The sequence below is a fragment of the Labrus mixtus genome, chromosome 21 (genome assembly GCF_963584025.1).
Source record: "Labrus mixtus chromosome 21, fLabMix1.1, whole genome shotgun sequence".
In the NCBI taxonomy this organism is placed as follows: Eukaryota; Metazoa; Chordata; class Actinopteri; order Labriformes; family Labridae; genus Labrus; species Labrus mixtus.
Window position 1 is genome coordinate 12,483,749 of NC_083632.1, and position 12,742 is coordinate 12,496,490.

General features: G+C 43.1%; 2 protein-coding genes across 2 annotated transcripts; both read right to left on the reverse strand.

Annotated features, from left to right (window-relative positions):
• Positions 1 to 1,168: 1,168 nt before the first annotated feature.
• On the reverse strand, positions 1,169 to 4,716 carry LOC132955385 (mucin-5AC-like). Its single transcript, XM_061028231.1, has 2 exons — positions 4,589 to 4,716; positions 1,169 to 3,779 (listed from the first exon to the last, which is right to left on the reverse strand). The coding sequence occupies exon 2, from the start codon at positions 3,656 to 3,658 to the stop codon at positions 1,199 to 1,201; it is 2,460 nt and encodes an 819-aa protein (XP_060884214.1). The 5' UTR covers positions 3,659 to 3,779; positions 4,589 to 4,716; the 3' UTR covers positions 1,169 to 1,198.
• A 569-nt stretch (positions 4,717 to 5,285) lies between these two features.
• si:ch211-136m16.8 (uncharacterized) lies at positions 5,286 to 12,708 on the reverse strand. The gene is made up of 6 exons (XM_061028327.1): positions 12,384 to 12,708; positions 6,213 to 10,850; positions 5,922 to 6,117; positions 5,748 to 5,827; positions 5,575 to 5,666; positions 5,286 to 5,492 (listed from the first exon to the last, which is right to left on the reverse strand). The coding sequence occupies exons 1-6, from the start codon at positions 12,438 to 12,440 to the stop codon at positions 5,432 to 5,434; spliced, it is 5,124 nt and encodes a 1,707-aa protein (XP_060884310.1). The 5' UTR covers positions 12,441 to 12,708; the 3' UTR covers positions 5,286 to 5,431.
• Positions 12,709 to 12,742: the final 34 nt, after the last annotated feature.

Consider the following 12,742-nt stretch of genomic DNA (forward strand, 5'->3'; position numbering starts at 1 on the left):
AGCCCGGCTTAAGGGATGCTTCTTCGCTTGTGAAATCTTCGTCGCTGGGCTAGCTGCTGTTTGTATGTAAAGAGTTTGTCAAAAAAAAAAAAAGATTCATGTTAATTCATAATTTCACCTTGGCACTCAAGAAAGAAAAAATGGAATGATACGTTTACACGTAACTTCCCACCATCACTTATCAAGAGAATAAGAATAAGCAAAACAAATGTCTAAATTGTGAAGTGTTGTTGATGCTCATTAGTCACTTACTATTACATTTTGCTTTTTTGCAATTGGTTAAATTCTTTAAAACCACAGTGAACCCCAGTGCAGAAACTGAAAAGTAGAGGGAGTGTCAGACTCGTAGAAAGCTTGAACATTGATACATATGAATATTTGTTGGACAGGTTTACATGTAGCAACATCGTTACATTTCTTAACATTTCAAAAATAATGAAACTGCATTCTCCCTGAGGCTCGATTCGCTCTGATACGTTGTGTTTGTTCGCTCAATTAGAATCACCCAGACCAAACTGAAGGAGTACCTGCAGGTGCCCGCAGTTTTTCTGTGCCTGAAGAAGTTGGCGATGCCGGTGCTTTGCTTCTTGTTGATGGCGGCCTGAGACCAGCAGCAGCTCTCTGGACGCCTGATGGCATGCCTACCGCCTGCGGTTTCCGCAAGCCATAATTGGGCTTTTTGGATCCTGAGTGGAGACAATGTGCATAGAGGACATTCACATTTCATGATCTAATTTTAGTTCTCATTCATAAAGGAGGTCCTAAATGTGCACTTTCAAATGAGCTATTCTGAGTTTGTTCTGATGCTTGAAAAGTGCTTTACAAATCAGATTATTATTATTTTACAGAGTGCAATTTTAAATGAAGAAAAACAGTGAAACGTCTAAAAGTTATTCATGAAAGACATTTTACATTGGTTTGAGTGTATCATGCTGTCGATATTCTGACATATATATTATTATATATAATAATATTCTTTATTATTTTATAGAATAGAATGTACGTTTAATGAGCCTAAACCAAAAACATAAAACACAATGCCCCACCTGTAGTTGTGGCCCTCAAGTTGTAGGAGCTTGATATCCCTGTAGTCTTAAATACACAAGAACAGAGGATGTCATGAACAGAGAGCCTTGATATGCAGTCAATGTTTGGTCTGACTGATTGTATAAAAAAATAAATAAAAAAAAGACATTTGTCATATGATACTGAAAAGGCTACAGCAAACATTTACCACTTCAGAAGCTGCAGAGCTCCTCAAAGCTTCAGCCTGGATCTTCTGTCTCCTCATCTGCATGCCGGACATCAGCGGCTCAAACCGCTCTGGAAGTGTGGAGGCCGGTTTGTACTTCAACAGGTGGGATGTAGATTTGGATGGAGGCAGGAGAGATCTGGCAGCGGGCTTCGTGAGGAATGTTTTTCTGTCGCAGACGATGTTGGAAGGAATGTCCGATGCCACCTGACAGTCCGGCTTACTGAGAACGTCCCCGTACAGCTTCTTCGTCGCCCCAAGGATTTTGCCCGTCTCGCGCTCGTTGTTGAAGTTGAACACTTTACAGTTTGGCATTGGTGTCGAAGTGATCAAAGCGGCTGCTGCTAAATCTAAGGTGTCGTCCAAATTGAATGTGCTCGCTTTGCTGCCGTCCAAATCTCTGCTTTGATAGGCTGAAGTGTCAGAGGGACTGTCTGTCATAGGCTGCCCTGATTGTGAAATATCCTTAATCCCGCGTTTCGATTCGCTAGAAGCTTTCTCTACAACTGGGTCCACCTCAAACGTGCTCTCAGGCACGCCGGCCATCTTGGCACTGGGATCCGTACCGACTTTAGAGCCGGTCCGTTCAGATGTTTCAGGAGGCTGGGCTTCAGGAGTCGGGTTTTTAGGGCTACTTGTTGCATCGCAGACCTTCGAAGAAGACGGCTTGTCCACACTGTTGTGGAGGCAGTCGCTCGTTTCTGACAGAGTAATCGTGTAGTTCTGCTGAGGAGGAGGTTTGGTATCAAAAGTGTTGTTCTGGAGGCAGAAAGTTCCAGCCGCAGCTTCTCCTAATGTAGAATTCCCACTGGATCTTTGTAGAGAATTCCTATCAAAAGTGGCATTTGGCATGTCACATGAGACATTTGTTTTTACAGCCGAGCAACTTACCACGAGGGAGTTTTCAGTTGTGTTGCTTGAGAGCGAAGAAGCCTGACCTTTGGCCTCACTCTCCGCTTTGGGACTGCTTACATTCGATGGGGGAAGGTCCAGCGTCATATTCCGAGGTGTTTGAGCCGCGCCGCTAAAACTGCTCGAGGAACTTAGATTGGCCGACTGAGCAACAGTGAACGTGTCGTTCGCAGACCCGGCCGTTTCGGGGCTCAGGCTCGACGCCCTAGCACCGTGGCTAGTATGTAGCGCTCGGGCATTAGAGGTCACGACAGGCTCACTGTGTAGTTCAGAGGTTACCGTCTTTGAACTGGAGTCACCCTGCATGTCAGAGGTGGAGAACTGTGTCACAGCACTCTGAACAGACGTGTCACTGGAGGAGCTCAGGTCACGTGTGACATTAACAGGATGGGTTTCAAGAGTGTCCTCAGCTGCTGCGTGAGCCTCCGTCACGTTTCGCCCGCTCGGCTCCGTTGAAAGCCGACTACTTCCTGAAGCGTTGCTCACAGAAATATCCCGAGTTAGTTCAAAGGAAGCTTTTGTTACATTTTGCACTCCACACTTCGACGGTTCACTCAAAGAGCCGCTGGTGAGCGCGACGTTACCTTCAAGAGTATTGGACAAGTCCCCACTTGGACTCATGTCGACTGTGGCGGGCTCCGCCGCAATTTGTCCGCCGAGGCCAGCGGAAGCCGCGTTGCTTTCTGAAGCTTCCGCCGGGGAAATATCCTGCGTGATGTTCATGGAGGACCTTTCTGCTCCTGGCGACGGCTCAGAGTCACGCGTGACATCCAGGAGAGTAATTTCTGGGAAGTATCTGTCATCCAGCCAACGCAGAGGAGCAAAAGAGCTCTCAAGGGGGTCACGCATCTTCACGTCGGGCATCGGCGTGGTCGTGTTTAAACTGGTGGAGGCGGTCGACTTGGAGGGCCGGTGAGCGGTAAGCGGGGAGCAAGCGGGCGGGGCTGTGACGGGCGAGGGAGGCACGCTGTCAGGAAGAGCCGAATCATTTCTCGTCACTTGCATCGTTGAATCACATGTCACGTCAAGCAGAGTAATTTCCGGCAAATATTCGTCCTCCAGCAAGCTCACAGAAGCATTGGTACCAACCAATGATGGCCCACAATGGCTGCTTAAGAAATCTGGGTGAAGAAGTCGGTTCGAAGTGTCATTTGTTTTTTGACTGTTTGCGTTACCTTGTCTTGGCGACACTGGAGACTGACATTTATTGTTGATATTCAAGTATTTTAAAATCGGTGTTAGAGCAGACTGGAGGCCAGAAAGCCGCGACTTTGCCTTGCCTCCGCTGCTTGTCGGAGCCGGCGTCGAAAAGGCGCAGACGTCAGACAGAGGCTGATTTCCTCCGCTCGGCCGCGCGGCGGAACATCCAACCGCATCTCCGAGCTCTGAAGACTCGGCAGCGGTAGAGATTTCAGGTGGAATATTTTCCCAGTCGTCATCAGCATTGTGATTTTCCTCAATATATAAGGTTTGCACTGTCGTTTCACTGGCCATACTGGTCTAATGTTCTTCTGATGTAAACAAAGGGTTTCTTGTTTTGAATGCCAAGGAGCGACACTCAGACTTCCTGACACATATTTCAAAGGCGTCGTCTCAGATTCCTCTGGCCGGCAGCCTGGGGATAAAACAATACATGAATGATATATAGATGAGTAAACCAAAAGGAAAGTAACCGTCAACTATTTTGATAAAAAGATGAATAATTGCAGTCATATTTTAAGCGGAGAAGTCAAAGCTTTAGTGGTTCCAGCTACTTCAGAGTGATCATTTAAAGCTTTTTTACGACACTCTGGAGAGTCGGTGGGTAAATCTCGCGGCCGTAAATAACATAAATAACTCCCACTCTTCCTGCTTGTTAGTGGAATTTGAAGAACACAACAACATCATCTTAGATCAGGGATGGGCAACTTCGGTCACAGCGAGGGGCCACATTCATTTAATTCTCACTGCCAGAGGGCCACAAAAAAAAACGATTACAGTCAATTAGGTCTCAAATTTAACTCAACATATGCCAGTGATCAAATATTATTATGGACACATTTCCGCTTTTCATGATTTCATGGCAGATTTAGTCATGTTTTTCTTCATGTTTCCAAATTAATTGATGTGTAAAAATTGACCTGAGGGCCGCGTTGAGGGTTGATGGGGGCCGCATGTGGCCCCCGGGCCGCCAGTTGCCCACCCCCGTCTTAGATTTGAAGTAGGTCACAGATATGAAAAGCCAGTTGGTAAAACGGATACTGTATAACTGATTTAATGTAAATAATGATCATACTTAGACACTGCTAAGTAAACGTCACCACAGACGTTTTGAGTTTTTAGTAACATCACTTCTGGTCTGTCAGTCCAGCTCAAATGGTCTCAAATGAAGTAAATTCTTGCATAGCAACGTCAGTTTGTCGATCGTCAAAGTCTTTGTCTTACCTTTCAGACTTCAGTGACGAAGTGTAATGTCTGTGGAATAAAACCCCTCGTGTTTCGACTGCGAATATTCATCCACACAAACTTTTAACGATGTCATAAAGCATCGAAAAACTTGCGATCAAGCCGCTCTGGTTCAAAAACGTCCAAACGTCAGTGTACCGTAAAAGCATTGGACGATCCCAACCAATCACAGCGCTTGTTGTAGAGTTCTTCTTCTTGCGTTAGGCAGACGAGACGCATCAACTCATCCTTGGAGTGTTGCTGCCCTCCACTGTTCAATTAAATATTATACAGAGTGCTGTGCAGATATTACAACTGCTTCCTCATCTTATTCATCTAGATTTAGCAGAGTGGAACCATTTTCTCCTGCTGATGCCAGATCTCTGGACAGTTTCCTTCCATGTGTTTATTTAAAGCCTAATCTAAAAATTTGCTGAATTTAACATTAAATTAAATGATCCGATTTCTAAATTAATTTGTAAGTTATGGCTTTTCTCTTTGCTCAGTTTAATCAGACTGCAAATGAGATCAATATTTAAATTCAATTATATATAAAGTTATGTTTCAAAATGTTTAAAATGTCATCTTTTCAAACATCTTCTCTTAAGTTGTCTTGTATTATGTTTCCTAAATGTGAATGCTGTTCTAAAAACTCACCACTGCTAGGTAGAAACACGTTCGGTCAAAGAAAGTCCCATTTCTTTTAGGTTCAACTTTATTACAAACATTGAAACATGAAGTACATTTCATCAGTGTTTCATTTGATACATTCTTTATAAAAGTAAAGTACTCTATATAATACATTTTAAATATTCACAACAGGCATTATCATTCATCTTCTTCTCACTCTTTTGTGGTTTTCTTCAGTTTTGTCTTCAGCTCAGACATCAGAGGATTTCCAAATCTAAGGAGGCAAAAGTAAGAATCAGAAAATAGTTCCCCCTTTTTGAGTTGAATATAATGATGTCCACACTGTGATAATTTACCCTGGGTGTCTTGGTGGCATCCATTTCGGCTTGTGTTGTGCCTTATCTTCTTCTGGAGCGACGCCCTTTTCCTCTGGCATTGTCTCAGGCTCCTGTTGATATAGTTACATTTTAACAATCTACATGGTACATCAACATGAGAGAAAATTGGTACTTAAAGATTATAACGGTACCTGTGGGTCACTGTCTGGGCTATTTTCATTTCTCATCATCTGTTTTGTCTTTTTCAGAACAGGAAAACCAGCACCGAGCCCTACAAAGCAAAAAACAAGTGTGATCAACTTAACAGATAAGGTAAAAAACAAACACTCAGAGAAGTGGCTTTCCGTGTGTTTAAAGTGACTCACCAGGAAGTTTTACTCCAATGCCAAAGCCTCCCAAAGGCACACCTGCAGGGACTTTGACTGGCAGACGTGAAGCAGGAGTGGGATCCACCGAGGGCATATGCAGCAGGGAGCGGGGATCTGTTGGTGGTCTGACTCGAGGGTTTTTCACAGCGATTCTTGACCTTTGCGCAGAAAAGTCGAGCACAGAGGCATCCACCTGTAAAGATAAAAATGTGTAAATTCATTCTTTTTAGGTTTTGAATACTTTTTGAATGAATCTATGATTATGGTTATATATAACTGAAACAATACCTCAATCTGATCTCCAGACTGTTGTGCCACCTCTGTCCCGGTAAGTCCTGGTAAAGAACCATCTATCTCTTCTGTCAATCCAAGCTGTTTTTTCTCAAGTAATGTCTTCTCTGATTGGGTTGAGGTGTTGTCTTCTGAACCAGATTCAGATGACTCAATACCCTCCTCTGACGAACCCTCTGAGTCACGTCTCGAACGAGCGGAGTCAGTGTGTTGGATTTCCTCTTGAGAATCAGACGCAGTTATCTCAAGAGTCTCAGTTTCAACTTTTGTTTTCTCTAGTTGGAAAAGAGCGCCCACTTCTGTCAATGATGTCACATCTGCTTCAACAGCGGTTTTAAAGTCCGTCACCTTGCCATCAATCTCTTTCTGTAATCCATTTTCCTCGTGCATTTTTTCCCGTGTTTGATCTGATTCCTGATCTTGATGTCTAACCTCTTCAGAATCTCTCTCCTCAAGGTGAAATCCTGTCACAGATTCCTCAATTTTTAGATATAACTGTCTTGCGTCAGGGGTTTCCTCCATCATAGTATCCTGGGATCCAGAGTTGTGTTCTCGTGGAGACAATTCTAAGATGTTCCCGGATTCTGACACATTCACCAACATGTCACATGTGCCTTGGACTGTCCCAGGGCTAGCTGATTTCAGTAACTGTGTCTCACTGTTTTGTGGGCCCCATTCATTAAGGGAATGGTCGGAAAATCCAGACTCTGCTGTTGATGAAGACATCTCTGTATCACTCACTAATTCACATTCCCCTGGATTTGACTCCACAAGCTGCTCTGTATCCTGCTGTGTTTCTTCCTTTTCCGATGGCTCTATTCCTGGGTTCAATTGTGGCCCAAGCTCAAGCCCTTCTTGATGTTTTTCATCATCCTCGGACAATGTCTCAATCCACATGTCGAGGATTTCCTCATCAATTACATCTTGACTTGGACCACAACTCCCCTCTGATTCCATCATTTGCTTTTGCATCTCATCTGTTGATATCATACACACATCATGTATTGGTTTGGGCTCGATTATCTCCGATTCATGAGTTGCTTCATTGTCAGATAGTCGACTTTCTGTCTCTATGGACTTCATAGATAATGTAAACTCTGAAATTAAATCATTATTTTCTCTGGTTATTTCAGCTGCCATACCAGCAACCTGCAGATCAAGTATTTCAACCTCATTTTTGTTCTGCATCTGAACTTCTGCTGCTTCCTCCTCCTCAACTTTATACTCTTCCAACTCCAAATTGTTGCCTGTATCTTGCAGCTCTGTCTCTTTGTTTGATGACAGCTCAGTCTCGACAGATTGTTTCACAAATCCAATGGGAGGAATATCATCTTGTACACCGGATGCTCTATTGCTGCTCTGTTCTGTTTTCTTAGCGTCCACTGATTCTTGAAATCTTGTCTCCGTTGTCATCTGTTCTTTAGCCTCGAGGGGTTTTAGAATTTCTTCTCCCACCAAATGTTCTGTTGCTTCAAGACAATCTACAGCAGCATCAGCTTCTTTAGAGTTAAAAGAACCTTCATCTATTTCCACCAAAAGCTCTTCATCTGGTAGATCTTCTTTCTTTGTCACGCTCAAGCCTGTCTCAAGTTCATTTTCTGATTGTTCTATCCCGGTCTTCATTTGGGCAACCATAAATGTTCCGTCCTCTTCCACAAACAAAGGTCCTGGTTCTTGAGCTGTTGGTTCAACTAGTGGTTTACCTGTTTCTTTTGGCAATTCAGCACAAACCAAAGCAGAGTGTCTCTTAATATCTTCTTTGCTTTCTTGAACCTCCTCCATATGCTCTTGCACCAGTAAACAGTCAGCTCCAGTGCTACGTCCACTGTTTTGAAGGCTCTCCGGCTCTTTGCTCTCCACCTCTTTTGGTAATTGGCTGCTCTGGACTTCCTTGGAGTCTCCTACTTCCAGGAACCTTTGTGTTGTATTTTCATCAGGTCCTGGCTCATTGTTGTATTCAGGAACTCCCTCTTGTGCTTCCTCACATGTTGGAGGATTAAGCTCCGGCGACACATCAGACCGGCCTTCAAATATACCCTGGGGAATATTTTGAAACTCCCAGCTTTCTTCCTGTCCAGTCTCACCTTCAGGTTTCACAGTAGCCGAGATGGCTGTACATGCTCTTACCCCCCAACTTTCTTCAATGTCTTCTTGTACTTGATCTTTACCAAGATGCATCTCATCTGTTGATATCATACACACATCATGTATTGGTTTGGGCTCGATTATCTCCGATTCATGAGTTGCTTCATTGTCAGATAGTCGATTTTCTGTCTCTATGGACTTCATAGATAATGTAAACTCTGAAATTAAATCATTATTTTCTCTGGTTATTTCAGCTGCCATACCAGCAACCTGCAGATCAAGTATTTCAACCTCATTTTTGTTCTGCATCTGAACTTCTGCTGCTTCCTCCTCCTCAACTTTATACTCTTCCAACTCCAAATTGTTGCCTGTATCTTGCAGCTCCGTCTCTTTGTTTGATGACAGCTCAGTCTCGACAGATTGTTTCACAAATCCAATGGGAGGAATATCATCTTGTACACCGGATGCTCTATTGCTGCTCTGTTCTGTTTTCTTAGCGTCCACTGATTCTTGAAATCTTGTCTCCGTTGTCATCTGTTCTTTAGCCTCGAGGGGTTTTAGAATTTCTTCTCCCACCAAATGTTCTGTTGCTTCAAGACAATCTCCAGCAGCATCAGCTTCTTTAGAGTTAAAAGAACCTTCATCTATTTCAACCAAAAGCTCTTCATCTGGTAGATCTTTTTTCTTTGTCACGCTCAAGCCTGTCTCAAGTTCATTTTCTGATTGTTCTATCCCGGTCTTCATTTGGGCAACCATAAATGTTCCGTCCTCTTCCACAAACAAAGGTCCTGGTTCTTGAGCTGTTGGTTCAACTAGTGGTTTACCTGTTTCTTTTGGCAATTCGGCACAAACCAAAGCAGAGTGTCTCTTAATATCTTCTTTGCTTTCTTGAACCTCCTCCATATGCTCTTGCACCAGTAAACAGTCAGCTCCAGTGCTACGTCCACTGTTTTGAAGGCTCTCCGGCTCTTTGCTCTCCACCTCTTTTGGTAATTGGCTGCTCTGGACTTCCTTGGAGTCTCCTACTTCCAGGAACCTTTGTGTTGTATTTTCATCAGGTCCTGGCTCATTGTTGTAGTCAGGAACTCCCTCTTGTGCTTCCTCACATGTTGGAGGATTAAGCTCCGGCGACACATCAGACCGGCCTTCAAATATACCCTGGGGAATATTTTGAAACTCCCAGCTTTCTTCCTGTCCAGTCTCACCTTCAGGTTTCACAGTAACCGAGATGGCTGTACATGCTCTTACCCCCCAACTTTCTTCAATGTCTTCTTGTACTTGATCTTTATCAAGAGATCTCTCGTCTACTACTGAAATGTCTGATGGTTTATCACCAAACCGTTCAGTGATCAATGCATCATCATCTGTGTCTCTCATTTTGATTTGCAGATTGACTTCCTTCGCCACATCCTCTTGCTCTCCATTTGTGTGTAGCTCAGTTTTAGCACTCAGCACAACTTCATCGCTGAAACTCTTTTGGTCGTTTGAATGGGGGTCTTCTTTGCTGTCTTCTGGCACTGTTTCAGAGTTGTCTTTCTGCTCCAGCACTTTATCTAAAGCCTGGTTTTCTTCAGCCGCATTCACTTTTTGTTCCTCGATGACAGCTTCCTGCTCTCTCTCTTCCATTGTGCTCTTATCCTCCTTCTCTTTCACATCCTCAGATGTATTGCTCATATTTCTGGGAGCCATCACACGATCTTTTCCAACAACTAGCGCAATAAGTAGTTCATCATTTGACAATTTTTCACTTGCTGAGAGCTGCTTTTCATCCTGTACTGTACATAGTACACCCTGACTGTTTTCCACTTCTTCGTGCTTCATCAATGTCTCTGTCTCGTTTTTCTGCATGTCGTCCTCTTCTATGTGAATCTTAGGTTCCCTTTTTTCAGGACTAAATTCTGTGACTGAGCATGATTTTATCGCAATGCCGTCTACCTCCAAATCATGTTCATTATCTCCAACCTTGTCTTGGATCTTTGTCTCTGTTTCCTCCATTTTTTGAGGAACATCTGATTTAATTTCCCTCTCTGATTCACCTTCAGAAACAGCCAAATCTTCACTCGTTGCATCACTTTTAAGCATCTGTGACCTCGCGTTTACGCGTTCGTCATAGTCATTGTTTTCTGCCGTCTCATCTTGTCTGGGAGTGTACAGTTTACGATCTACTTCTTCGTGTTCTTTTTCATCTTTCACCACGAGTAGCTCTAAATCATCACATTCTGTTTGTTTGAGTTCCTCCCCTCTGGTGTCCTCTTCTTCCACAGAATCTTCCCTTTCAGATTTGTACTGCATGGTTTCTACATCGGGCCCTAGGTCAATATCTGTGGTGCAAAGCTCCCAGGCAACAGCTGACTGAGATGTGCCAACCAGAGATGCTGGGGCAATAAGTTGTTCCTCATCGACCTCCCTCCGGGTGACTTCATCTTCTAAATGGCTACACTTTGCGAGCTCGCTGTCAACTGCCGACTCCTGGGGGGAGTTTGGTCCGTTGCTAACAATGTTGGCCGGCTCTGGTCTGAGCAATCTGTTAACAGCTCCAGTTAAATAGTACTGAGAATGAGATAAAGACATGAAAGGGAGACTTATTGATGTTTCAACATTAATTCAGACTAATTTACCAAATCATTTCTAATGCAATTGGCTGAGCAGATTCAAATCTACTAATTTGACTTTCATTATTTTTCCTCAATTTGAAAACCGTATATATTGTCTTTGTTTTTCAAAAACACCCTGAATTAATATCAAAATAATATGGCCAAAAGTATTTGATCATCTCTGTTGACATGCATTTCCCCTCCCTATTTTTTTAGGGAGGGGAAATGCATGTATTTTTTTATTTTATTTGATTCTGTTGTTTGTGTTTTGGTAGCTAAGGTACATTTTTATGTAACATAGGAGTATTCACGCAATGTCTTTTCAGCTGACCAGCAACAGTTTGGGGAAGTCCCTTTTCCTGTTACACCATGACAATGCTCACACACACAATGCAATGTCCATAAATGGCTTCTGGGTTTGTTGTGTTCTTGACTCCAAGCAAAGAAATCACATCAGATATGGTTCCTTTTAAACATGCACTGACTGGTTTCTGTGCTGCAGTGCAATCAGCTGTGAACACAAAACTGACTTCTTCTGAAGTCCTATGGAGCCCTTCTATACGTCATTACAGAACCGTTGCATATGTTTGGAGTATCTTAATTAATGCAGCCTGATGAAAATATGTACTTAAATCATTTTAATCTTGCTTTCCTCAAAATGGCTCTTTATTTGCTAAACATCTTCAAGCTAGCTGCTAAATGTGTCTGTTGTTTGGTGCTGGGCAGGTAGAGCACAGTCAACCCTGAAAATCTTCTCAGTGACTCAGATCATTGAAATCAACTGAAACTACTAAAATGGGCTGATTGAGAGCTGATGAGAACTGCATCACAACAATATCCAATTATATTGATAAGAACAAGTCTTCCTAATTTCTCCTTTTTGTTTCAAAAAAGCCAGACGTACGATGATACTGAAGTTGCAAAATGTGCAGTTTTATCTACAGGACAATTTTTAAGTTAACATGGGAAACAGTGGGAAATGGAAATCAACAACTTATTTTTAACTTGATGATGAAATGATTTCACAGAACTCTCTACATTCAGACAAATTATTTGTCCTATTTTAAAGTTAGGCTATTTTTCAGAAGAAGGAAGTTATGAGGAAATAAAATGTCTGCAGACCAATTAAAAACATAGTCAAACAGCTGTGTTATATTTGTGTGTCCACATAGTTCTAATATACTAATGTGCATTTGAAACCTTAAAAACAAGTTTGTCCATGCTGTTCTTCATCATTAAGAGACATAACTGTGCAAACTGCGTGCGTGTGTGTGTGCGTGCGTGCGTGCGTGTGTGCGTGCGTGTGTGCGTGCAAGATGCAAAGAGAGAAAGACGGGGTGAGGAACTATAGGGTGAGATACATTATTAATACAAAATCCATTGGCTATGTGTGATTTGCACAGGAAGGGAGAGGCCCTCAATTCGCATCCCACTTCCCTTTTAAAGCATTTACATTTTAGTTACAAATGTTGTTTTGAGTGATGCTCACCCAAACTGTCCAGAAAGTTCTCTCCACCCTGCCGACAACGGGACTTTCGGGGTCCATCCTCAGATCTTCGTCCCTGGTGACTGATGTGCTAATGTCCTCTGTAATTGACCGTGAAAAAGCTCAAGGCTCCGGACTGTCGGTAAGTGTTAAACTGAACACCAGGAACTCGACAGCAAGCCCCGTCCGGCCGTCACGGTTCAGTTCCTCATACAGACACATGTCCGGTGTATCATAGTGAGGAAGAGGCTGATTAACACAGCTGAGTTACCGCAGCACTTGAACTACGTGTTGCTGCAGAGGTTGGTGATGCACTTTCACACAGTCTGAAAGGTCCGACCACAGAAGTGATGGGCGATAGG

Excerpts from the sequence above, each read along its gene's own strand:
- LOC132955385 (XM_061028231.1), bottom strand. The coding sequence starts at position 3,658 with ATGGCCAGTGAAACGACAGTGCAAACCTTATATATTGAGGAAAATCAC.
- si:ch211-136m16.8 (XM_061028327.1), bottom strand. The coding sequence starts at position 12,440 with ATGGACCCCGAAAGTCCCGTTGTCGGCAGGGTGGAGAGAACTTTCTGG. Across the intron at positions 10,851-12,383 it reads GAACTTTCTGGACAGTTTGG|TACTATTTAACTGGAGCTGT; the intron begins GTGAGCATCACT and ends TCTCATTCTCAG. Across the intron at positions 5,493-5,574 it reads ATGCCACCAAGACACCCAGG|ATTTGGAAATCCTCTGATGT; the intron begins GTAAATTATCAC and ends TTGCCTCCTTAG.